Source organism: Bufo bufo, chromosome 4 (assembly GCF_905171765.1).
Source record: "Bufo bufo chromosome 4, aBufBuf1.1, whole genome shotgun sequence".
In the NCBI taxonomy this organism is placed as follows: Eukaryota; Metazoa; Chordata; class Amphibia; order Anura; family Bufonidae; genus Bufo; species Bufo bufo.
In genome coordinates, this window is record NC_053392.1 from 200,195,751 (window position 1) to 200,222,401 (window position 26,651).

Here is a 26,651-nt window from a genome sequence, read left to right on the forward strand (position 1 = left end):
ATTTGTTGCTAAGTAACCATGGCAGCCAAGACTGCAATAGCGTCTTGGCTGCCATGGTAACCGATCGGAGCCCCAGCGATTTAAACTGGGACTCCGATCAGTACTCTCCGCTGCCACCAATGATGGGGGGGGGGGGGAGAGGGGAGGCCGCACTGATCACAATACTTTGAATCCGCACTGGCCACCAATGAATAGAGGGAGGGGGAGGCCGCACTGCTCATATTTAATACTGGGGAGGGAGGGAGGGGGATACCGCACTGGTCATATTTAATATCCGCACTGGCCACCGATGAATATAGAGGGAGGGGGGCCGCACTGATTACAATTAATACTGGGGAGGGAGGGGGGGCCGCACTGGCCACCAATAAGTTAAATACAGGAGGGGGGGGGGGTCTGCCCCCTGCTGCCTGGCAGCATCTGCCAGGCAGCAGGGGGCAGTCATGTACACAGTTCTCAGTATATTCTAACTTGAAGCGTCCCCATCACCATGGGAACGCTTCTGTGTTTAGAATATACTGTCGGATCTGAGTTTTCCGAAGTGAAAAATCAGATCTGAAATAAACAGTTATGCAAACGGATCCGTTCTGAACGGATGCAAGCGTTTGCATTATAGGAGCGGATCCGTCTGATGAAACATCAGACGGACCCGCTCCGAACGCTAGTGTGAAAGTAGCCTAAATGGAGTGTTTCATCAGAAAGTTTTTTTGTGAAACTTATTTTTAGAAATTTGGTGATTTTCTTTAGAAATTTCCAAGGCATTATATTTAAAGTGTAACTAACTTTTCAAACATCTTTATTAAAAACTATACTAAATGTCCTATATTTAATTTTTGTAAATATACTTTATTTTGCTAAACATTTTACAGACAAAATTCGGGTGTAAAGATCCCACAGGACTGCAAGGACAGGGGTGCAGTGAGCTCTGTACTGGTAGGAGCCCACATCTCTGCCCCATGCTTGTGTCCGCTCCCCCCGGCTGTAGGCTGGCTTAGCACATCGGTTCAGGAGACCCTCCACTGATGTGCTTTGCCAGGCTTCAGGTGAGCAGAGCGGGCACAAGCAAGAGTTATGCATAGCACATCATTGCTTCTGCCTATGCCCACTCAGGAAAAGCTCTACATAGCACATCGATGTAGGGTGCCCTGCACGGATGTCATATGCCAGGCTTCTGCTGAGGGGAGTGGGCACAAGCATGGGGCAGTGATGCGTGTTCCTGCCAGAACAGCCCTCACTGCGGCCCCTATGCCTGTGGCACAGTAGAATCCATACACATCACCAGTGTACGAGTGTACAGATTTCAAAGTGCTATAGACACCTTGAACCTCAGACAGCTATTTTGTCAGTAAAATGGTAAAATAAATGAAGCATATTACAGAAATTAATCCTAAGGCTTTTAGAATAGTTTTTAATAAGGTTGTTCGAAAGGCTAGTTACACATTTTAATAAAATCCTTAAATCGTGCAGTTTTCACCCTGGCCACTAAGGCTTAAAAATACACCAAATCTTTCTGTTCTCCGACAGCAGCTACACGTGCTGTAGACACAATGGACAGGAGGGGACCGTACAGGAGTCTGGGCATGCTGTGTAACCCGTGCAGAGGTCAGGAAGAGTAGATACGCTGTGATGTCACTTATTTTGAATAGTGGATCCTGTGTTATCTATATATAGGAATTATCTTTCATGGTAATCCTGTTTGTGATGATAACGAGATGACTGCTGAAAAGTGATCTCTACAGAACACTCCTTTACTACTGATGAATCAGCAGATGGCCTCCGGATAGGCCATTAATATCTGATCGGCGGGGATCCAACAACTTGCATGTCTGCTGTTTTGGGGTAGATCCAGCAATGGAGGCTGGTTCCTAAACTACGCAGCTTGTTACTGTGGTACTGATCCTACTGAAGGGAATGTGGGAGCTGCGCAGCATTTACAATATTAGGCTTAAAGGCCAGTGTGAAAATTGCAGTATTTTATATCTATAGATTTTAAATCACAGTAAGCAGCTTCCATACAATGGATGAAACAGAACACACCTTACAATACATGAGAACATTTCAAGAGCAGATAGGTGTCCTGTGTATGTGGCCACGATCTTGGATCGTTTTTCCTCTGACCCTACAAATGATTTTGAGCCTTGCGCGTTTCCCAACTTCATTCATTTTCAATCGCATTATAATACAACATCCCTAACGTGCGTGCTAATGAATGAACTATGAGTCGGTCTGCAGCACATGATTCCATTGAAGTGGATGAAAGTCAGTGAAGTTGAGATGAAGATACAAAACTGCTGATATCACACTCAGAGCCTACGGAGAACAGGTCACAATGTGGACTATAAAATGGGATCACTAACCTCATCTATTGCTTTCTTATAGCTCTTTGAGAAAGGGAGGGATAATCAACATCGGAGAAAGCAGAGCAGGTCAAGGGAAAGCCACGGGGAAGGAAGCAGGTTAAAAATACAAGTGTTAATCACATGCTTGTCAAGCTTTTTGAACGGGCAGATACACAGCCAAGTTCTCGCCAAAGAGCGCACAGGGTAGACAGGACACGTGACGCTGAATCATTACCAGACGGTGGATGCTGCATCACCCATAGATTTATAAAGTCACACTTCATTCTCCTTAGATCAAGTTTTAATACATCCACATAATGCAAACATACCTCACAAATATCCAAAAAATGTTCTACATACAAGAGTTCATATTAAAGGGGTGTTCCAGGATTTTTGTACTGATAGCGTATCCTCCGTTTAGGCCATCAAGCTCTGATTGGCGGCGGTCCAACGCCCCGCATCCCACTAATGACCTGTTACTGACAGAAGTCCATTGTGTTGTGGACGAAGCTGGTTACTGTGGCTGTCCTCCTATTCACACTGCAGTCACCAGTTCCTGGGATTTCCAGAGCCGGAGCTAATCGGCGGCAGCCAATCAGCAGGGGTGTGGGATGTTGGGCCTCCGCCAATATTAAAATCCTGGAATACCCTTTTAAGTCATGAATTCTGCCGTGATATCATAAAATAAATGAGAACATGCCTTATATTATATTATTAGAGTGTCTAGCCTGCCATACACATGAGATAACTGCGGGCTGATCACTCGGGATCCAGCATGATGAAAATCCAACATGCCCAACCCTTTAGGTCGTAGGTGGAGAGTCAGGAGGCCCCCATACACATTAGATGGTCAGCCGTTTCTGCCAAAGTGCATCTAATGTTCATGGTTAGCTTCTAACTATAAAAAAAGGTCAGTTTTTTTCCCTCCAGAAACAGCACCACTTATAGGCTGTGTTTAGTACTGCAACTCAGCCTCAATTACAGGACTGCTGTTTCGGGAAAAGGTTTCCATCACCGTTTAGCTTTCTGCTCTTCTGATCAGTGAGAAAAAGAAAGATAAATTTAAAAAAATAACTGATCCTGCATTTTAAGCATTAGGTTATGCTCAGAGTCAGGGTACTTTCACACTAGCGTGATTAGAATCCGTCAAGCAGTTCCATCCAGGGCCAGCCTTTGGGGTGTGTGGGCTGTGCGGCCGCACAGGGCGCCATAGCAACAGGGGCGCTGGGCGGCCGACAGCTCGCAATGTAATATGCGGCAGGCGAGGCTGCACTTGTATTCTCCCTCGGGGCGCCCCCTCCATCTCCCCCTCCCCTGTCTGACCTGATTCCTCCTCCCCTGTGTCTGACCTGCCTGCTGCCCCCCGCCGCTGCCAATAAGAAGAGAGAAAGGAGGAGGAGGGGAGGGGCTGTGGCCACTGCGCCACCAATGAAGATAACTGACCTGAAATACAAATACAGGAGGCGGGTGCCGGAATCAAATAGCCGGCACCCGACCTTTGTGACAGGGAGCTGCTATCAGCTGCAGTTGAGTTAACCCTTCAGGTGCGGTACCTGAGGGGTTAACTGCCGCTGATCGCAGCTCCCTGTCACAAAGGTCGGGTGCCGGCTATTTGATTCCGGCACCCGCCTCCTGTATTTGTATAAGAAACGTTGGTGGCACAGTGCGCCCCCCCCCCCCCCCCCAACACCCCAGTATAAGAAACATTGGTGGCTCAGTGGGAAGTGCCAATGAGGGTTAAAAAATAATAAAAAAAATTAACTCACCTCCTCCAGTTGATCGCGTAGCTGCCGGTCTCCTGTTCTTTCTTCAGGACCTGTGGTGACGTCACTGAGCTCATCACATGGTCCATTACCATGGTGATGGATCATGTGATGTATCATGTGATGAGCACAGTGATGTCACCACAGGTCCTTTGACAGGTCCTGAAGAAAGAACAGGAGACGATCAATTGGAGGAGGTGAGTTAATTATTTTTTTATTTTTTAACCCTCATTGGCACTGCCCACTGCGCCACCAATGTTTATTATATTGAGGGGGGGGTGCACTGCGCCACCAATGTTTATTATACTGGGGTGTTGGGGGGGTGCACTGCACCACCAATGTTTATTATATTGGGGGGGCGCACTGCGCACAACGACGGGTTAGGGAAATTTCACAGCAGAGTGCGCATGCGCTGGGAGCCTCGCCGGCGGTTAGGATAGGGAAAAATTATGGGCCAGTGCACAGGTGCGGTGATTGGATGGATGTTCTCAGCTGGACACCGGCCGACACTGCGCATGCGCTGGGAGCCTCACCAGCGGTTAGGGTAGTGAAAAAGCACTGGCCCGTACGTAATTTTTCCCTTCCCTAACCGCTGGTGAGGCTCCCGATGCATGCGCAGTGTCGGCCGGTGTCCAGCTGAGAACATCCATCCGATCACTGCGCCTGCGCACTGGCCCATAGTTTTTCCCTACCCTAACCGCCGGCGAGGCTCCTGGTGCATGCGCACTCTGCTGTGAAATTTCCCTAACCTGTCGTTGTGCGCCACAAGGGGGGGGGGGGGGGGCCCCACAAGGTTAGCTCGCACAGGGCGCCTGAACACCTAAGGCCGGCCCTGGTTCCATCAATGGAACCAGCAAGCCGTATACAAACGGATAGCTTTTTTTTCCGGATCCGTTAGACAGGTCCAGTGATATACCGGATCCGTCTCATCCGGAATAACGGATCCGGTATTTAAATTTTTCCAAAGATCAAAACAGAAAGTAGCTCCTCCTATATCCCGACGCATGCACAGACTGGAAAAACAGATTCGTCGATGCAGCATTTTCTGGAACACTTGGTACCGGATCCGGCATTAATACATCTCTACAGAGTGCGGTATTGTTCTGGGATTTTGGCCGGAAAAAATACAGCAGCAAGCTGCGGTATTTTGTCCGGTCAAATACCGTACGAGGGACGGAACGGAAGACATCCTGATGCATACTGAACGGATTGCTTTCCATTCAGAATGCATTAGAACAAAACTGATGCGTTTTTTTCCGGTATTGAGACCCTTTACCGGATTTCAATACCGGAAAAAAATAACGCCAGTGTGAAAGTACCCTCAGTTTGCACTTAGAATCATTGATCCATTTTTTTGAGCATCAGCTATAATCAGTTTGTGTCAGTTCCGTCAGAGATCAGTTATTTTTGAATGGAGAAAAAGTCCTGCATTCAAAAATAACTGATCTCTGATGGAACGGACGGATCAGTTATTTTAAGTGCAAACTGATGCTGAGCATAAGGGTTCATTCACAAGTCCGCATGAATGGGTCCGCATCAATTCCGCAATTTTGTGGAACGGGTATGGACCCATTCATTTCGAAGGGGTGCGGACAGCACATGGTAGTTCCGTTCTGCAGCCCCGCAAAAAAAGATAGAGCATGTCCTATTCTTGTCTGCAGCCACGGACAAAAATGGGCATTTCTATCATAGTGCCAGCCATGTGCGGTCCGCAAAATGAGGACTGCAAAACACTTGCGGACGTGTGAATGGATCCTAAATAATGCTGAAAATAGCGGATCTGAAAAGAAGAACGGAAAGCTAAATGGTGATGTGAATTGAGCCATATAGGAATCACATTCACAGATTTTGACTATGACTGGGAGTGTAAATGTCTGAACACTGACATGATAAAAGAACCACTATTCTATACTCATGTATCTAAATGACGTGTTTCAATGTATAAAAAGATAATTGGTCAGAATAACCAATGTCGCTACAGCAGAAATCTGTAAATGATAGTATCTGCCAATTTTCTCTACTTGTAATCCCGCCAGATCAGTACAGTCTGTAGCTACCATAATGATAATATAGATGCTAGAGTGAGAAGTAAAATATACCTGGTAAGCATCCGGTAAGCTGCCCTCTCAAACACAGTATATATACAGTATATTCAGATACACCTTCATCATTCAAGGGACAAACCTCACCTCTCCTCCTGCTGCAAGCATTAGACTAATTAATAGGCGCTTAACATTATGAGCGACATAAAAGCACCTTTTATAATCTGTGCTTACAATTGTGAGCTGCCAAATCAGTGAAATGATGGCAGACCCTGTGTTATGTAACTCACTAACCTGCCATCTTTGTAATGTCCCTTAACAAAGTGAAAGCATGCTGAAGAATACAGCTGAATACAGAGATTAGCAAAAATAGCAATTTTATAGAGCAGTAATAACTAGCCGAGCATCACACCGCCGAATCTCTATATACAAAGAAAATGAAGGCGTTAATGGGAAACGTACATACCTAACAATTGTTAGTATTGGATGCAGAACCGAACTAAAAAGTTTCACTGGTAATAGATTTCAGTTAGTCGGCTTCTAGGCCTATGGTCATAACTTGCATCCCATTAACAATTTAAAAAAAAACACTCATCTGTCCACTCCACTGCCCTGCAGGACCAGGAAGTGGCTTCTTCTGGTGACCACAGCGGAACATCATACGTGTGCTTGAACAGCATGTCACTGCTCGTGCCAGTGCATGGCGGCAGCGGTCAAGGGACCAAGCCATGTAACCAAATGCAGCCAGGAACAGGGCAGCAGTGCAGGATCGCAGACAGGTGAGTGTTTTTTTTTTTCAAAGGGCAACAGGTTGGGACCATTGGAGTTGTAGACTGGAGGCTCGACAACCCCTGAAAATAGTTGTCAAATAATCTACACTTATCTATCTACAGGATCGGTAATAAGTGATCATGAGTACGGGGTTCCTGTGTCCCTCCCCCCATCCCGTTTAAGTGGCACTTGAGCATGCATGTAGCTCTATTAAAACACTATGGGACTGAGGAACATAGCAGAGTAGAGCGCGCACCTGCTCAGCTGCTGCACCTTTCAAAAAAGGCAATATATGGGATCCCGGTATTCAGGATCTGTAGGGTTCAAGTGGTGGGACCCCCAGCAATTGGATACTTATCACCTATTCTGTGAATAGGTGACATGCGTTTATTCTGGGAAACAAAGTTACTGAAACAAATCGGATGAACAATTCCATCATAACAATGCTGTCAGCCAGCGGTGAGACAGCTCATCAGAAACTAATACTGTACAGGTGACAAGCAGAACTTACATTGCCCAGAACAGGGATGCCCAACCTGCGGCCCTCCAGCTGTAGCAAAACTACAACTCCCAGCATGCCTGGACAATCTACAGCTATTAGGGCATGCTGGGAATTGTAGTTTTGCAACAGCTGGAGGACCGCAGGTTGAGCATCCCTGGCCTAGAACATTGATTTAATGGCGGTATGGTCAATCAGGTGAAAAGTAACATATATGCATTAGTTGTGTAACTAGGTTTACTGAGTTGACATAAAAATGTAGAATCCGAGCGAATAATAAAGCTGAAGACAACCCTGTAAAGACAGAAGATCAACTTTGGGTATTACACAAAGTAAAAAAAAAAAAAAAAAAAGAAAAGAAGAACAAGGTAACACACTTCTGATGAATTGTTAGTAACTGCTGAAAACTGGAAGGAGATTCTTTGTTCCTCAAGTCAGAATACAGTAAATTACTAAATTGAGTGCAACCTGACAGGACACCTTGTGGAGAAAAAGGATCATGACAATATGTGACACATATAAGAGAAACATGCAATAAACCTACAGCTGGTCGACTTGGCCGCGTCATATTGTCTTCAGCTTTCACGTTGGGTCCATCGTGAGGCAACAATGGAGATCCTTCTGGTTTATTGTTACCTGCTGCAGAGACAAATGGCATTATATCCAGATTACTGACTGTACTACATGAGATGTAACATATTTCATACATGTGAAAAAGAAATGTTCTAAGGAATTGTAGGAGATTACAGGAGCGAATATAATAGATAGAACTGTGACTCTGGAGGGAGACGTTACAATAGTAGCTAGGACTCATCAAAAAATAGTGTGACCATAATTTCTCCAGTGCTGGATCTATTTTTTTCTTGCTGTTTAAAGGGAACCTGTCACCATGAAAGGCAATCTGCAGTAGGAGCTAAGGAGCTGAGCAGATTGATATGTAGTTTTATGGGAAAGGATTCACTTTTAAACTTGTAAATTATATATTTGCTTTTTCTAACTTAAGACCTCCCCTGTGTACAGCTCTCATTACAGAAGGGGGTGTTATCAGTGATTGATAGCATTCTCTGTGTAAGTGTGTATACAGAGATAGCTGTCAGTCACTGATAGCTGTATACAGGGATGTGTTATCAATGAGGTGTTATCAGTGACTGATAGTGTTCTATGTGTAAGGCTACATTTACACGTCCGTGGTGTGTTGCGGACCCGCAAATTGTGGGTCCGCAACACACCAGCCCGTCACCCCCATAGAAATGCCTATTCTTGTCCGCAAGCTGCGGACAAGAATAGGACATGCTCTATCTTTTTGCGGAGCTGCGGACCCAAAATCGGGGCCGCGCTCCGCAATTGCGGCTGCAGACAGCACACTGTGTGCTGTCCGCATCCATTCCGTCCCCATAGAGAATGAATGGGTCCGCACCCGTTCCGCAAAATTGCGGAAAGGATGCGGACCCATTTTGCGGACGTGTGAATGGAGCCTAAGTGTGTATACAGAGATAGCTGCCAGTCACTGATAGTTGTATACAGGGAGGTGTTATCAGTGATTGATAGCATTCCCTGTGTAAGTGTGTATACAGAGATAGCTGCCAGTCACTGATAGTTGTATACAGGGAGGTGTTATCAGTGATTGATAGTGTTCTATGTGTAAGTGTGTATACAGAGATAGCTGTCAGTCACTGATAGCTGTATACGGGGGAGGTGTTATCAGTGATTGATAGTATTCTCTGTGTAAGTGTGTATACAGAGATAGCTGCCAGTCACTGATAGCTGTATACAGGGATGTGTTATCAGTGATTGATAGTGTTCTATGTGTAAGTGTGTATACAGAGATAGCTGTCAGTCACTGATAGCTGTATACAGGGAGGTGTTATCAGTGATTGATAGTGTTCTATGTGTAAGTGTATATACAGAGATAGCGGTCAGTCACTGATAGTTGTATACAGGGAGGTGTTATCAGTGATTGATAGTGTTCTATGTGTAAGTGTGTATACAAAGATAGCTGTTGGTCACTGATAGCTGTATACGGGGAGGTGTTATCAGTGATTGATAGTGTTCTATGTGTAAGTGTGTATACAGAGATAGCTGTCAGTCACTGATAGCTGTATACAGGGAGGTGTTATCAGTGATTGATAGTGTTCTATGTGTAAGTGTATATACAGAGATAGCTGTCAGTCACTGATAGCTGTATACAGGGAGGTGTTATCAGTGATTGATAGTGTTCTATGTGTAAGTGTGTATACAGAGATAGCTGTCAGTCACTGATAGCTGTATACGGGGGAGGTGTTATCAGTGATTGATAGTGTTCTATGTGTAAGTGTGTATACAAAGATAGCTGTTGGTCACTGATAGCTGTATACAGGGAGGTGTTATCAGTGATTGATAGTATTCTCTGTGTAAGTGTGTATACAAAGATAGCTGTCAGTCACTGATAGCTGTATACGGGGGAGGTGTTATCAGTGATTGATAGTGTTCTATGTGTAAGTGTGTATACAGAGATAGCTGTCAGTCACTGATAGCTGTATACAGGGAGGTGTTATCAGTGATTGATAGTGTTCTATGTGTAAGTGTATATACAGAGATAGCGGTCAGTCACTGATAGTTGTATACAGGGAGGTGTTATCAGTGATTGATAGCATTCCCTGTGTAAGTGTATATACAGAGATATCGGTCAGTCACTGATAGCTGTACAAGGGGGAGCCGCTCCTCCTGCTCTATAACATGCTGCCTGCAGATTGCAATGCTTTTTGTGGTGAAACAGGTCCTCTTTAAACCAATCATCTGAACCAGTCATCTGTCCTATGCTGTCCTCACTGAGGGGCAGCACAGTGTAGTGATAGACTCGCTGATTTCGGTGATCTGTCACTTCTGAGGAGGCAATCAGTACTTTTATAGTACTAAAATGCCAAATCCTGCATGTCATTACACCGATAAACTTGTACAAAAGTTATACAAGTTCTGTTTCTACTTTACAAGGTTCAAATATTACCACATTATTGCCGCCATAAAAATGAATCCTTGCCTTTCAGTGCCTCTCCTTCTAGTAACCAGTGTTATAACTATACCTTTGTTTGACCCTCAACTATTTGTATAGTATATACCAAACTTAACGACTCTACTAGTTTAAACTGTCAGCTCTGGAAAAGACTGCTTACAAGTGGAGACAGTCTGCGAGCAGTCATATTCATAAAGGGTTGACTAGTGGTTGCGCATATTAAAATGTTACATATCCATGAATCCCAGACCCTATTCTGCCTGTGCTATACTGCAGAAAATTAACTTTTTCTGTAGAAATAAGAATGCAGACTTTACTTATTCTGTACATCTCTACATGGCCATGTGGCACAGAGACAAAACTTTTAATATTTTTTTTAAAAACAAACAGGATTAACAATTTACACCTGCATTAAACACATTTGTAAAACTCCCTCTAAAACTCTAAAACGAATTCATGCAGACGAATAATATCTAGTGACTGCAAAATAAATGATATGTGATTTATTCATTTTCATGTGAAAAGCCAATAGGGTCATTTTTTTTAAATTAAGTGGTTTGTAAAAAAAAAAATCACATGTTTAAAAATGTTTTTTCAGGACTTTGATATTGATGGCCTCTCCTCAGGATAGGTAATCATTGAAACTGGTGGGGATCTGACACCCCGCACCCCCATGATCAGCTGTTTTGGGAAGCTGTCAGCACCGGAAACTATACAGTGGATGGAGGGTTTAGTTCACTGGGTAGTTTGCAGGGTGGCATGCTGCGGCTCAGCTCCCATTCACATGAATAGGAACTGAGCTGCAGTACTCCAGCATGGCCACTGCACGGTGGACAGAACCTTGTGCTTCTGGCACCATGCATTATACATTATCCTGAAACAGCTGGCCGTTGGAGGTACAGGCTGTTGGACACCCACCAATCTGATATTGATAACCTATCCTGAGGATAGTCCCAGAAAAACCCTCTAAAACAATTCCATCTCTGAATATCAGATCATATCATTTAAAAAAGCAGTGCTGCTCAGATGCCCATACATTTGTTTAACCAAACACAACCTAAAACATACACACTTATGTGTGGCATCAGCTTATCGCCGAGGAGAACAGAAGGAATGGGCATGTTAACACCCGACATCTGCCATGGGGATTGATGGAATGCCCCTATACACATTAGATGGTCGGCTGACAATCATCTAATCTGTGGGTGGCAGGTCTGATTAGGTATTCACACAAGAAAAACATGCCAATAGAGTAAAAGGGGTTTGAGCTAGGTGACAAATTCTGAAAGAAGACCTCTCATCGAGTATGTTAGTCCTTTGGAAGCGACAGATCTAGCTGTAGACATTGTACACGGTGTACTCCGAGAGATCCCATTGTGATTGAATGTTCTAAGACAAGAGCTCAGCTGGAAATAGGATGCATGCCAAACACAATACAAACATGAATCTTTGTACAGGGAAAATGTTTTATTAAACTAATTCACCTTGGCACAATATGAAGCTCTACTCACACACAGATCAAGCTAAAAGCAAAAGTCAGAGCAATGCTCCCACGCACACAATCTCTTCCGAGAGCCGTATGTGGGCGTAAAAGTGCAAGGCACCGTTATTATTCAGTGCTCTGTCAATGCCGTCCAACTGCTCGCAGTGCCTGCGGTTTATGTTCATGTGGGTGTATCCTATAATTCTGACTAATCAACCTTACCTCGAACTCTATTTCGTTCACTGGAACCTGCATGAGATCCTGGCTGTGATCCTCCTTGTGAGCTGGGTTGTGAGCTTGGAGTGCTGGAGCTGGAGGAGCTTCCGCTGCTAGTTCTTTGAATGGGGTTTTCTATGACTGTTTCAGTTCTTCTCAGATCCGGGTTACTATACAACATAACAGTCAAAGAAATAAGTATAACATAACAGTCAATAAGATGCTTCACTGAAGATGATTAGAAGCGGTGACAAGTTCAACAGTGCAAATCTATACTTCCAGGAAATCTTGATATAAAGATTACACATAGTGTCCTATTTAAGCTCCATAAAAGAAATTCTACCTTTTGTATTTGGAAATCTTACAGTAAGAAATACCTGGGGACTGAACTCTAATTTCTTCAGGCTTGGTACTTGCAAGATTGGAATATGCATGTAAATTACAGAAAGGTGCAATTAACTGCATGAGGAGAACTGATTAGGATTTGAAGTGCAATGTACACTACCAGAAAATGAAGAAAGAATGCCTGGAAAATGTAATGCGATTGAGCTGAGACTTACAAAGTATAAACTGCTAGTGGTGCTTGGTCAATGATAACACAACTAAGGTGGGGCTCCCTTTATTTTGGGTATAGGTTGGTGCCGGGTCACATTAATACTGGTTGGCATCTCCCCTTGCTGTAATACAGGATAACACTCTGGCATGGTACCGGTCATACAGATGCTGGATATCTTCCTGTCATTCCAAGCTCTTTCATATTGGACCGGTGGTTCAGCCGAAGTGGTTGTTGTGCATGGGGGATCTGGTGCCCCGTCTAGTCCTAGACATTCTCCATTGGGGGAATCTGGTGCTGCATCTGGTCCTAGACATTGTCTATGGGGAGATCTGGTGCCCCATCTATTCCTAGACATTCTCCATGGGGAGATCTGATGCCCCATCTAGTCCTAGACATTCTCCATTGGGGGGGGGGGGGGATAGATCTGGTGCTGCATCTGGTCCTAGACATTGTCCATGGGGAGAGATCTGGTGCCCCATCTAGTCCTAGACATTCTCCATTGGGGGGGGGGGGGGGGAGATCTGGTGCTGCATCTGGCCCTAGACATTGTCCATGGGGAGATCTGGTGCCCCATCTATTCCTAGACATTCTCCATGGGAGATCTGATGCCCCATCTAGTCCTAGACATTCTCCATGGGGGAGAGATCTGGTGCCTAATCTAGACCTAGACATTCTCCATTGGGGGGGGGGGGGGGGGGGGGGGAGATCTGGTGCTGCATCTGGTCCTAGACATTGTCCATGGGGAGATCTGGTGCCCCATCTAGTCCTAGACATTGTCCGTAGGGAGAGATCTGGTGCCCCATCTAGTCCTAGACATTCTCCATGGGGGAGAGATCTGGTGAGGGAGCTGATGGATACCCTGAAAAGCATATTGTGTAGAGTGGGCATTGTGTGAGCGCCCGTTATCTTGTTTGAACACTACGTCTCCTATCTGAGCCAAAAAAGAAAGTAGGACTGGTTCCACAATGTCCTGCACATACAAAAGGCTGGTCAATGTTTCCTCTACAAATACCAGATGTTAACAGCCATGGTAGCTAATGCTGCCCCACACCATGACTCCTGGTGTTGGTACAGTGTCTATCCACACTATGCATGATGGCAGTAGGCATTCTCCAGCCTGCCTGCAAAATCTGACACAACCTTAACATATTCCTGCTGCAGAACCAAAAAAAGGTTGCACCACCTTGGTTGTGTGATCATTCATCAAACACCAGTAGCAGTTTATACTTCATTCTCAACATGAATTGCAAGATCCTCTGTCAGCATGATTATTCCTATTAAGCTAAGCATACTGTCTGGTAGAGTTGATCATACTGATTAAAATGATACCTTCCTTTTGTCTGTATGTTAAACAGTTGCAGAGATATCTGTGTTTTATTCATACGCAAATGAGCAGGTTGGGGTACCAGGGGGTGAGGCTGAACCCTTGCAGCACTGTTTTTGTAGCACCCCTGATCCAGAGCGCCCTGGACCTCAGACTGGGATGAAGGTTCACCTTTCAGCAAGACCATGACCTTAAGCACACACCCAAGAAAACACAGGAGTGTCTTAGGGACAACTCTGTGAACATCCTTGAGTGGCCCAGCCAGAGCCCTGACTTGAATACAAAGAAAAACCTTGCAGAGAACTGAAAATGGCTGTCCATCCACAGTCCCCATCCAAACTGACGGAGCTTAGAAGAATGACAGAAAATCCCCAAATCCAGGTGTGGCATCATATTAAAGAAGACTGGAAGCTGTAATCGCTGCCTAAAGTGCTTCAACTAAGGAATGAATAAAGGGTCTGAATACTTAAGTCATTACAATATTTCAGTTTTTCTCTTTACTAAATTAGCAAAGATTTCTAACATTCTGTTTCCACTTTCTCATTATGGGGTACTGAGTGCAGAATTATGCAGAAAAACTTGGATTTTTATTTTTTATTTTAGCACATGGCCGCAAGATAACAAAATGTGAAAAAAGTGAAAGGGTTTTTAGACTTTCCAAAATGCATTGTAAATGTTAAAGCTTAAAAGCTATGTACACCTTTGGAGGCCATTTTTGTTTACGATTGCATTTTACTCATTTTTGGCTAAAAATCATATTTTCAATTGGCCTTTATTAAAAAATATTGAGCCGTTCTGTCACAAAGGTTTAACTGTTTTTCTAACTGTGTGACTGGTACTTTCACTTTCACTTTGTGTTGGTCATTATAATAAACCTTATATGTACACTACTAAGAGGTCATAAACATTTAAGCCACATTCATATCAGTAAGATAAGAATTGAACTATAGTGAGTCTTTATAATGTCAGAGAGCAGAGATAAGTAGCCCCTCAGCTCAACAACTGATGGAAAACAGAGAAAATCCAGAGGCTGCTTCTAAAACATCTCAACTATGTACAGAAAACAGAGCTCAGTATTGTTAATAAAGACCAATTGAAAAAATGATTTTAAGCTTGAAATGAGTGCAATTAATAATAATAAAATGCCCCCAAACGGTATATATAGCCTTTAACTTCCTTACTTTAATGTTATATTACAATATACTGACATACTTAATGTAGGCCAGTATATTGAGGCTGTGGAGAGGGCTGTTAGGGCATCTACGGGTATGCTTTAAGAAGCTTTTACAAGACACAGTCCTGGGTACATTTATCTGACCTCAGGCTGTTTCCATAGTGTTATTGGTATTCGGGGCTACAAGTGGGTCCCCAAAAGGGTTCACTGCCATGATAGGCTAGAGTGTGTATTACAGCTGTCCTCCCACTGGTGAGCGTATGGCCACAGTGCCAGGGCTCATGCAAGCTCCTTGATATAACAGCAGGTCAAGGTGCTCTAACTACCTCAGGATGTTGACATATGTGGGAAGGATTAACAGCGCACAGCAAAGATGTAAGTAGTCAGATTTAGATTTTTAAAACGGTTATTAATTGCATTCTTTAGGACAGTGCACCTTGCTCTCACAGGCTGTGTGCTCAGTCTACTTCCTAGATTACTGCCATTCCCAGGGCAGTTCTTCCGGGCTAGTGCAGGAGATATAGAAGTAGTCCTTTGAGGCACCTGGAAACAGAAACATCTCAATCAGTGCATATGTTAAGGTGTGAATAAACCTTTTCAAAAACATTAATGACATATGAAGAGACAGAAATAAGAAAAATGATAGTCACAGAGGATATATATAGTAGATCAAGACATACAAGGTACAGCCATGAGATAGTGGGGCTTTAAATAAATAAAAGCATGTAGACCACCTGCCGTACAGTTCCCCCAAAAAGGAGATGGGGAGTGTCCGCTCCAATAGGTGTTGCTGTGAGAGCAAATGATACAGAATAGCTCATGTATAAGGGTCCGTTGTGTATCTTGACTCGTGTTGATCTGCAACATAACTGACATGCACCTTTGCACAGGTCCACTGGTGTGGACATTGTCTGCAGCAAGTAAAGCTGTGTTCACAATTCACATCACAGTTTTGTCCTATGTTTAACATAGATACAAGACATATAAGTTAAATGGATGCCATACAGTGGCATCTGTCACCATAGGGTTCCATTGTCAAAGAATGTATAAATAAATAAAAATAAAGTATCGGTTGACACGCTGGACATTATAGGATGGAAAAGTGTAGTGTACTATGCTTTTGCATCCTTTTGTGACCAGCAAAAATATGTTAAAATGTCAAAAATGTCATGTGAACTGCCCCTTAATTGCATAGAAAGTCGGCCATGTATGAATCCAGCCTTAAGGGGTTTTCCAGGATTTTTATATTGATGGCTTATCCTCAGGATAGGCCACTAATATCAGATTGGTGGGGTCCAACACTCCACACCCCTGCCGATCAGATGTCCCTGAGTAGTCCCCTGTGACCAGAACTATACAGCTTCAGCCACTGTGTAGAGAGAGGCGGACTGGCAATAAACCCTACAAGAAAATTTCCTGGAGAGTCGATGCTCAGGGGGACTGCCCAGGCTCCCCTCATGGCAGGCAGCTGTTTACAAAACCATCTGATGCTCTCAGCATTAATAAAGCTAGGAGCATCGGGTACTTATGTGCATTGCCAGCGGCTGCAGGTGCCCTCCTGAATTCAACTGTATTTCCATCCTCAGAATGGTTATACAGCTTCAGCTGTGGTGCGGGGTGTCAGATTCCTGCTGATCAAATATTGGTGGCCAATCCTGAGGATAAGCCCCATCAATATAACAATTCTAGAAACCCCCTTTAAGGGTTAATGAACATGAGCAGCATTCACATATGTGAGGATAAAGCAGGCTCAATACATCCTCTATGCAGCGTTAAGACTTTGGTGTAAAATTCAATTATGTGGGAAATAATGAGTTGCTTTTATATCTTGCTGTGAGACAATTGTCTGGAAATATGAAGCAATTACATTAATGCTCTTATTTATGTAATCTTACATAAAGCTCTGCTCCAGTAATGTGGTGAGTGTTGCCTTTGAAGCTGGACCCACTTAGTACACTGTTTTAATGGGAAATGCATGAGTGACGAGTTCTAGAGCCCCATAAATGAAATATGTTACAGAACTACTGTCTTTTCTAGAGCAAGAGTTGTCAGAATAGCATTTTTGTATCTCAGTCTACCATGATCAACGTAATTCTAACATAAGGTACGATCTGCCTCCCCAATGAATGTTCCTGTTAATGCAGATAGCTGCAGGGTCTTGCACCACAGCCATATTCTTGCTCCGTCGTGCTCTTTATATCTGGGATGCTAACACAATTCCTTAGTATCCACAGGTTTAAAATTCAAAGGCAGCAACCCTCATCATTTCATTGTTAATACATGATTTAAGGTGCTTACATGCGTCAACTGAGCAGACAAGCGTTTCTTTCTGATAATTGCCTGCTCATCAGCGGAGGTAAGAGCTACACTTATATGCAGCAATCACTCCCACTGTATGAGGACGAGCGATCACTACTGCATTCACCTGTGCTCATACAGAATCATAGTTTCTAGTCAGCAGATCCCTGTTCACACTGCACGAGCTGATGCCCAGAAATGATGATTGAGGAGTCCACACCAAGATCATTTCACCTGAGGAATGCTCCTTCATCGGGTAATCTACGGCACCTTTACACGGCCTGATTATCGGCCGTCCTAATGTTCGTTCCCAATAATTGCCCCATGTAAATTCAACTTTAGTAAAGATTTACATTTTGTCATTTTTGAATCAGAATTAAAAAGGACCTGTCAAAAGAGACTTCATGGTATAATATATATATATATATATATATATATATATATATACACACACACACAAAATAAGTCTTGACTTGAGAAAGGTTCTGCGAGAGAACCGAAACGTTGTCTTTCTTTGATATGTGTGAATAAACTGCACATTTTTTACTTCAAGGAGTGCTGCGGATTTTCTGTGTTGTTTATCCTGTCCTCTATCGGGGGACCACCGCGGGCACCTGCACAGCTACAGCTGTTCATTAAGGAGTGCTGCCTGACCCTTTCTATGGATATATATCTATATATATATATATATATATATATATCTATATATATATCTATATATATATATATATACACACACACAAAATAAGTCTCACGACACATAGGGCACAACTACACTGCGACATTTTGTCGCACAACAATTTTTATAATGATAGGCTATGGTGTCGCACTGCGACAGTCACAGAAAAATCCATCTTGGATGGATTTTTTGCGACTATCGTGTCGCAGTCGCAGCCATAGACTATCATTCTAAAAATTGTTGCGCGACATTGGTGCGACAAAATGTCGCGCAACACGTCGTCGTGTAGCCCTAGCCTTAAAGGGGCAGGGCGCTGTGGAGGTAACTTTTAAGGGGGCAGGGGCCACTATTAAAGAGGCAGCTGCTGTGGAGCTCACTGTTAAAGGGGCGGTCACTGTTAAAGGGGGTTCACTGTGGATGTTAAGGGGCGGGTAATGCGGAGGTCACTGTTAAGGGGGCAGGGTACTGTGAGGTCACTGTTAAGGGAGCGGGGTACTGTGGAAGTCACTGTTAAATGGACGGGTGCTGTGGAGGTCTTTGTTATGTGGGCAGGGAACAGTGGAGGTCACAGATAAGGGGACGGTCCCCTATGGAGGTCAGTGTTAAGGGGCAGGGTGCTTTATAGGTCACTGTTAAGGGGGTGGGCCCCTGAGGAGGTCACTGCCAAGGGAGTGGGGTGCTGTGAAACTCACTGTTAAAGGGGCAGGCTGCTGTGAAGGTCAAAGTTAAGGGGATGGGCTGCTGTGGAGATCCCATTCTAAAAAGGCGGGGCACTGTGGGGGGGGGGGGGGGGGAAGTGTTAAGGGGTGGGGGGCTGTGGAGTTCACTGTTATGGGAGATACTGTCGATACACACAAACATTAAAAGACATAGATGAAATATACCCGGGCGAAGCCGGGTCGTTCTGCTAGTGTATATATATATATATATATATATATAAATATATATATAGCACTGGATATAATGTTTCATGCACTAGATTGTAAGAGGATTACTGAAATAAAATGAATAAGTGATTAAGACAATGCGTTTATATTATGTTACTTCTACTGCAGCCACTTGTTATGAGCTTGCATCAGCCCAGTGGGAACCTGTCACCAGGATGTCTCCCTAGAAATCATTGTCAGCACCTTACCTGACCCAAAAAGTCAAGTTATAAAGATCCATCAGTTACAACACTGCATAGCTTTTAAAACCTTCTAAACACTTCAGCAATTTCTGCAAATTACCAATGAAACGTCCACTTGGTGTAACCGGATGAATGTAGCTTCCTGTTGAATCTGCCCTCAGCCCTTCCCCTGGTTCTTTGATCAATGAGGATTATTGCTTCAGTATTATCCATGGGCTGCACGAAATCCTGCACGGTAAGGCCAAAAAACTGGCACAAGTGCCGTGTGTTTGACCTTGAGAAAGCAAAGCAATCAATTTGGTTCTACACAAGTGCTGGTCCCCAGCTCACTTTTGGGTCATCAGCTTCATGTGCAGGGCTAAAAAGATTACGCTACAAGGGCAAACACAATGCGGTACTTTCTGTCTCTAACACACAACTGGAAGATTTTGAGTGGTACATGGATGACATAGTAGCTCCATCTAACTCAAGCAAAAGACAAGGGGAGGGCTTAGCAAAGGTTCAACAAGACATTTTGTTCACCCAGATCTGGTCTGCGGACAACTGAGGGCTCAATGACTTACGGCATGGGAGGTTTTTAAAATTTCATTTTAGAAGGTGTGCGGTTAGAGAGATCTTTTGAGATGTAGGTGGCAATGGCTATAGGATTAAATGCTGGTGACGAATTCCCTTTAATCTTGAATTCTCTGCATAGTAAACTACCCTACATGTTATGTAGACAGGAATTAACATGATTTTTAAATGTGTTTGATAAAATGATTAATAAAAACCTAAATACATATGCTGTACTATAGATGAAAGAACACAATGTAACAAAGCTGAATACATATATTAGCATAGTGACCTTTGGTGGAAGATCCTCTTCCTGACGTAACCAAGAACTACGATCAAACTTCTCGATGCGAGGAGGGAGAGGAGGATTCTCAGAAGTTGGGTCTGAATTCTGTCTTGGCATCTCAGGCCGGTGAGAAACAATACCTTCCTGGAATGCGGACATGCCCTTAGCGGACTGTTCATGTAGTGATTGAGAGGCCGAGAGGGATTGTCCTGGGGCTTTCACCGACACCAACATTGGAAGTTGCTAAAAAGATGATGAATATAATAAGTTCACTTTCATGCAGCAGTCTTTTTTGTGGCAAAGATACAGCATACAGTACAGTACATAAGACATTCTAACAAGAAGGCTAAAGATAAAGAAAAATAGAAAGCTATACTATAATAGGGCAGAATCTTATATAAAAATACTGGTATCTTAACACTTTTTTTGTTTTTACCCAAAAAGAGCGATGACTGAATTGTGCAGCAGAGAAGATCTAATATTAAAGGGGTTGTCTCACTTCAGCAAGTGGCATTTATCATGTAGAGAAAGTTAATAGAAGGCACTCACTAATGTATTGCAATTTGCTGGTTTGATCCAGTTTTCCATCACATTATACACTGCTTGTATCGAGGGGTTACGACCACCCTGGAATCCAGCAGCGGTGGTCGTGCTTGCACACTATAGGAAAAAGTTCTGGCCTATGCACACTTTCATGGTCGCGGCCACCAGAGAGTGTGATGTCTTTTACTACAGTGTGCAAGCGCTGCCACTGCTGCTGGACCTTAGGGTGCTCGTAACCCCTAGACACACGCTATGTATAATGTGATAGAAAAATAAATCAAGCCAGCAAAGGAGGCAATATGGAGAATCACAATACATTAGTAAGGGCCTCGTATTAACTTTATCTACATGATAAATGCCATTTGCTGAAGTAAGACAGCCCCTTTAAGTCTAAATAAACAGCAGCACAAAACGTTTCAACGACACCTTTTGCACAGTAGCTGCAAAATTCTCTATATCTGCTGTCAAGACAAAGATGTAGACAAGAATTGTAATGTCCTCAAGATATAACTGACTAAGGCTATTTTCACACTAGCGTTTTTTGCGGATCCGTCACGGATCAGCAAAAACACTTCCGTTACAATAATACAACCGCCTCCGGTTGTATTACGTCTTCTATACCCAAGACAGATCCGTCATGAACACCACTGAAAGTCAATGGGAGATGGATCAGTTTTCTATTGTGTCAGAGAAAACGGATCCGTCCTCATTGACTTACATTGTGTGTCAGGACGGAACCGTCTTGCTCCGCACCGATAACATTACTCTCCAATAAAGTGTATTAGAAAACACTTTACATCACTGCCCCTACATATTTAAAAATAAATTAAATGACAGTTACGCTTTAATGGTGGGGAGCCCTCTCCTGCATAATGGAAACCGGACGGATCCGTTATGCAAGCCATAGACTTCTATTATGACGGAATGAATAACGGAATGCCACTAAAGGTATTCCGTCATAGAATTGCGTTATGGTCTGTGGTAACGGAATCCATAACGCAATTCTGCTTTTACCTCCAAACGAAGCGTGAACGAATTTCATAACATGAAATTCGCTCATCTGTAAATATAACAATTCTAGAGCATCTATTTTTAGGATTCTCATTACTTTATTATTCCTGCTAGAAGGTATGAACAGATTGCTAGAAGTTTGCAATGAAGGTCCAACCGGGTGTCACTATTCAATCAATGCTGCCAGTGTCAGACTGTGCAGGGACCCACACCCCTAGTGGTTACACCCATCTGGACCTTTTCATTGCAGACTACTGGCAAATCATTCATAACGTCTAGCAGGAATAATAAAGAAATGGCACAACATAGATTCATAAGATAAGAAGCTCTAAAATTGTTATTACGTGGAATGCAAGAAGTAGCTAAATCAGGCATGTCAGGAGAGATGACAGGTAAGGGATGGTGGGAAGCTTCAACCATAAAAGCCGTGTATTACATCATAATTCAATATTACACTTTGAGAAAACAGGTATTCAAGGAAGTAAAAGAGGCATTTTACTACAACAATATCTGCTCTAACTACAGATACTACAGACATGGAAAGGATGGTTTTTTCAGATTAATAGTAAATGTTCACAAACGATACTCTAAACACCTTCTTGCACTTAACTTAGCAACAAGCAAATACAAGATGTTCTGGAGCATTTTAAAGAGGACCTGTCACTACTCCTAACATGTCTGGTTTAGTAAATTCTTGCCTCGTCCATGTTTTAACAATTCTGGAGCATCTACTCTTCTGATTCTATGTTATGCCATTCCTCTGTTATTTGTACATGAAGTATATAAGTGAATTTCCAGCAGTAAGGGTACAGATGGGTATTACCAGTTGGAGGTGTGTCCCTCCACAGTCTGACATTATCCAATCAGCGCTGCTGGTGTCAGACTGCGCAGAGACACACCTCCAGCTGGTAACACCTATCTGTACCCTTACTGCAGTCTGCTGGAAATTCATTTATATACTTCTAGTACAAATGACAGATGAATGACACAACATAGAGTCAGAAGAGTAGATGCTCCAGAATTGTTAATACATAGGGGATGCTAGCAGTTACTAAATCAGACATGTCAGGAGAGGTGACAGGTCCTCTTTAAGAAGGGGGCTCCTTTCTTTGCATAGGTTTACGTCGCCAGCCATAAAGAGTCAACGCATTACAACTAGCACCATCTAAAGTGCATTTCACAAAACACGTTTTTATCTCAGAATATCATCAGAAGGTTCACAGCGACAGGAGATTGGTGTGTTGAACTTGTGGCAGAAGAGACCTGTCCTGCCTTGCGATTATGTAAAGGAGGCCAAAGCTGCAAGTGACAGACGGATAAATGGTGATAGGGTTATATAGGCAGGTAGGAGGAACCCTTTAAAGAAACTATGCTGACATATTAAAAAAGAACCTGATATCTCTCCTAACGTGCTTGTCTTAGTAAATACTTACAATACTGGTTTATGTTTTTTAGAACTTTATGTTGTGCAGAATCTCTGTTCCTCCTAGAAATGTGAGAATTAATTTGATCTTACCATTTTCCTTGTCAAAGCGGTGTGTACCTGCACATTCTGAAACTGTCAGCAGTGACTGGACAATGTCAGAAGGTGCGGTGACATTCAGCTGCCAAATTATTCATAATGGGAATAACTGGGAAACTGTACAATGCAGAGTTATGAGAAAAGATGTTTAAGAATTGTTATAATTTACTAAATCGTAAATGTCCAGTGAGCAGACAGTTCCTCTATGAGAAAAGAAAGTTCCTGCGTCCAGATTTTTTTTGTGTTTTTCACTCAGTTATAACTTTTGATGTCTTGAAGCAAATGGGAAATACATTTTCCTTTGAAAAATGTACATTTGTGTTTATTTTCGTCAGATCTTCAGATCAAAGAGGAGAAATGTGATTGTTTCAACTGTAAACTACGTCTGAAGCTGGATTCACACTGATAAGGCGGTGCGGTGCGGAGGACACACATGACGGAGCTCTGTTACGCCACAGCCCATACTAGTATTGTTCACAGCCTTTTCATCTCCAACCAGGGAAGGACAGGAAATACAGTAGATAAACCTTTTTTTTGTTCTTCTTGGTTTTCTTAATAAATTGCAAATTATAGAGAGGCAAAAAAGCGGTGTGAACAATTATGGTGAATGAGGAAGTACTAACATTATTGTTTCAGAGGCGACAGATTCAATGGCTATAATTACCCTATCTGTTTATGTAAGTGACATAAATATTGGTATACCACCACAGATAAAGGGTTTTAATTTACTGTTCTTTATTAACCGTAGAGCGCCATAGTGCAAATAAATATCCAGTCAGAGGAGCATGGATCAGTCTGGGAAATGCCGCTATCACATGGGGAGAGTGTTTGCCGGACCAAACATGCTATGTAAAATACATGCCATTCCTCCAAAACATTTTCTAATCTGCTTAACGATTAGGTCACTAGCCGTTATTCCTATGTTCACTGGGTTAAATGGGTTATCCAAGAGTAATACACATGACTAGATGTCGTGACGCAAGGGGAGCAGGTTACTGCTGCAGCCTGTGATTGACTGCAGCGGTCACGTGTACCCCCATCAACGGATGTTTATTTCAGTGCAGCAGGGAGGGGAAGAGCCGGACCATGAGCGTTAGACACCGAATTCAGCAATGGGGACCAGGTAAGTATGATCTCCATCAAGGGTCGGCCACTCTGGGAGGTCTGTCTACCTCTTTGATAACACCTTTAAAGTAAAAGTGCCATCACCAAATTACCTATTGTATTAGCTGACTTTTTTATGTTAATCATTTTGTAAAGATTTTTTTATGTTTTTATTTTTTTTCCAAGTCACTATCTATTACCAAAAAATAATTTTTATAAACTTGCACTTTCCTCTGAGGCTGGGTTCAGACCTGAGCGTATTTGATATGCGCGTTTAACGCGCGTTTTTGTCGTGCGTTTTTATGCGCGTTTTTTGCAATAGTAAACGCGCGTTTGTGTGATTGACTGCAGTGTCCTATGGCCACAAACGCGCGTCAAAACGCCCCAAAGAAGCTCAAAAACTTGTTTGAGCGTAGGGCGTTTTTCAGCGCGTTCAAACGCGCTGTAAAACGCTCAGGTGAGAACCAGGGCCATAGGGAAGCATTGGTTTTCATGTGTTGAGCGTTTTACAGCGCGTTTGAACGCGCTGTAAAACGCTCAAGTGTGAACCCAGCCTGAACTGCACAATAATAGGCTGACTCTTCACGTTCTGGACCACATCTCATTATCACCTGTGGCAGTGGTGAGAGTGAAAACTACAACTTTCAGGATCATTTTTAAATATAGATCACATGGGGGGGGGGGAACAAAAAAACATCAACACAGTAAAAATCTGACTCCTCCTTAGCTAATAAAGAGGGAGAAGAAAATTCAGGATCCCTACCAATTAGTTATTGTAGAGAGCAGTTACAAAGAGCGTCTTGCTTACTGGAAAGCTTGTATATCAATGAACTCGAACGGCAGCCCCCTGATTTTAATGATGGTATAGTCATCTATACATTGATCTACATTCATTACAATTATGAAACACTATTAATCTATTCAGGTGCCTGTTGGGCAGCTAAAAAAATGGGCAGCTGGGCAACTTAAAGCTCCAAAGCCTCAATGCAAAATCTATAACAGAAAGCCCACCTAGCATGTTCCATTTATCATACTGGTGTCTTCTTACAACCCTTGGCAAAGATTATAGAATCACCACACTAAACACAATACAATACACAAATTGCACATATGACACAAGGTAAAATTCTAGCTTTGTGAAAGAAACCTCAAAAAAGTATTGAAAATCATTTTAATTATGTCATATGTTTTTCCACATGATGCAGAGGAAAAAAATTCCACTTAGTTCTTTAATCCCTTACCAGTTTGGTCTTTGGGAAAAAGGCCTAACTAACAATTCAGCGCAAGCAGGTTGATGGGGGTGGTTGGCTGCTTCATACAGTCCTGATGAAAAGTTTAAGACCACTTGAAAAATGGCAAAAAATCATATTTAGCATGGCTGGATCTTAACAAGGTTCCAAGTAGAGCTTCAACATGCAACAAGTAGAAATGGGAGTGAGACAAAACATTTGTTGAGCATTCAATTTAATGAAAACAACGAATAAACTGAAACAGGCTGTTTTTCAGCTGATCAAAAGTTTAGGACCACACCTCCCAAAAATAACCTAAACCCCCCCAAAACAGAAATCCAACTTCCAAACATGAACTCAGTAATGAGTAGCTCCGCCGTTATTGTTTATCATTTCAAAAATTTGTTTCGGCATGCTTGATGCAAGCGTTTCCATGAGGTGAGTGGGAACATTTTATCCAAGTGGTGAAGACGGCCGCACGAGGGCCATCTACTGTCTGGAACTGTTGTCCATTTTTGTAAACTTCCCTTGCCATCCATCCCCAAAGGTTCTCAATTGGATTTAGATCAGGGGAACACGCAGGATGGGCCAAAAGAGTGATGTTATTCTCCTGGAAGAAGTCCCTTGTCCTGCGGGCATTGTGTACTGTAGCGTTGTCCTGTTGGAAAACCCAGTCGTTACCACACAGACAAGGGCCCTCAGTCATGAGGAATGCTCTCTGCAACATCTGGACATAGCCAGCGGCCGTTTGACGCCCCTGCACTTCCTGAAGCTCCATTGTTCCACTGAAGGAAAAAGCACCCCAGACCATTATGGCGCCCCCTCCACTGTGGCGCATAGAAAACATCTCAGGTGGGATCTGCTTGTCATGCCAGTAACGTTGGAAACCATCAGGAGCATCAAGGTTAATTTTTTTCTCATCAGAGAATAAAACTTTCTTCCACCTTTGAATGTTGCACGTTTGGTGCTCTCTTGCAAAGTCCAAACGAACAGTTCTGTGGCGTTCAAGGAGACTAGGTCTTTGAAGACGTTTTTGTTTTTGAAGCCCTTCAGTCTCAGATGCCGTCTGATGGTTATGGGGCTGCAGTCAGCACCAGTAAGGGCCTTAATTTGGGTCGATGATCGTCCAGTGTCTTGACGGACAG

General features: G+C 43.2%; 1 protein-coding gene across 8 annotated transcripts in view; it reads right to left on the reverse strand.

Annotated features, from left to right (window-relative positions):
- The window catches only part of TNIK (TRAF2 and NCK interacting kinase), a 335,955-nt gene that overhangs the window by 47,273 nt on the left and 262,031 nt on the right, over nucleotides 1-26,651 (reverse strand). For all 8 annotated transcript variants that reach the window (XM_040428231.1, XM_040428228.1, XM_040428235.1 and 5 more), the window contains 4 exons: nucleotides 20,104-20,340; nucleotides 15,590-15,696; nucleotides 12,106-12,269; nucleotides 7,956-8,050 (listed from right to left, as the gene is read on the reverse strand). In XM_040428231.1, the coding sequence (XP_040284165.1) occupies nucleotides 7,956-8,050; nucleotides 12,106-12,269; nucleotides 15,590-15,696; nucleotides 20,104-20,340 (603 nt within the window). The remainder of the gene's footprint in view (nucleotides 1-7,955; nucleotides 8,051-12,105; nucleotides 12,270-15,589; nucleotides 15,697-20,103; nucleotides 20,341-26,651) is intronic.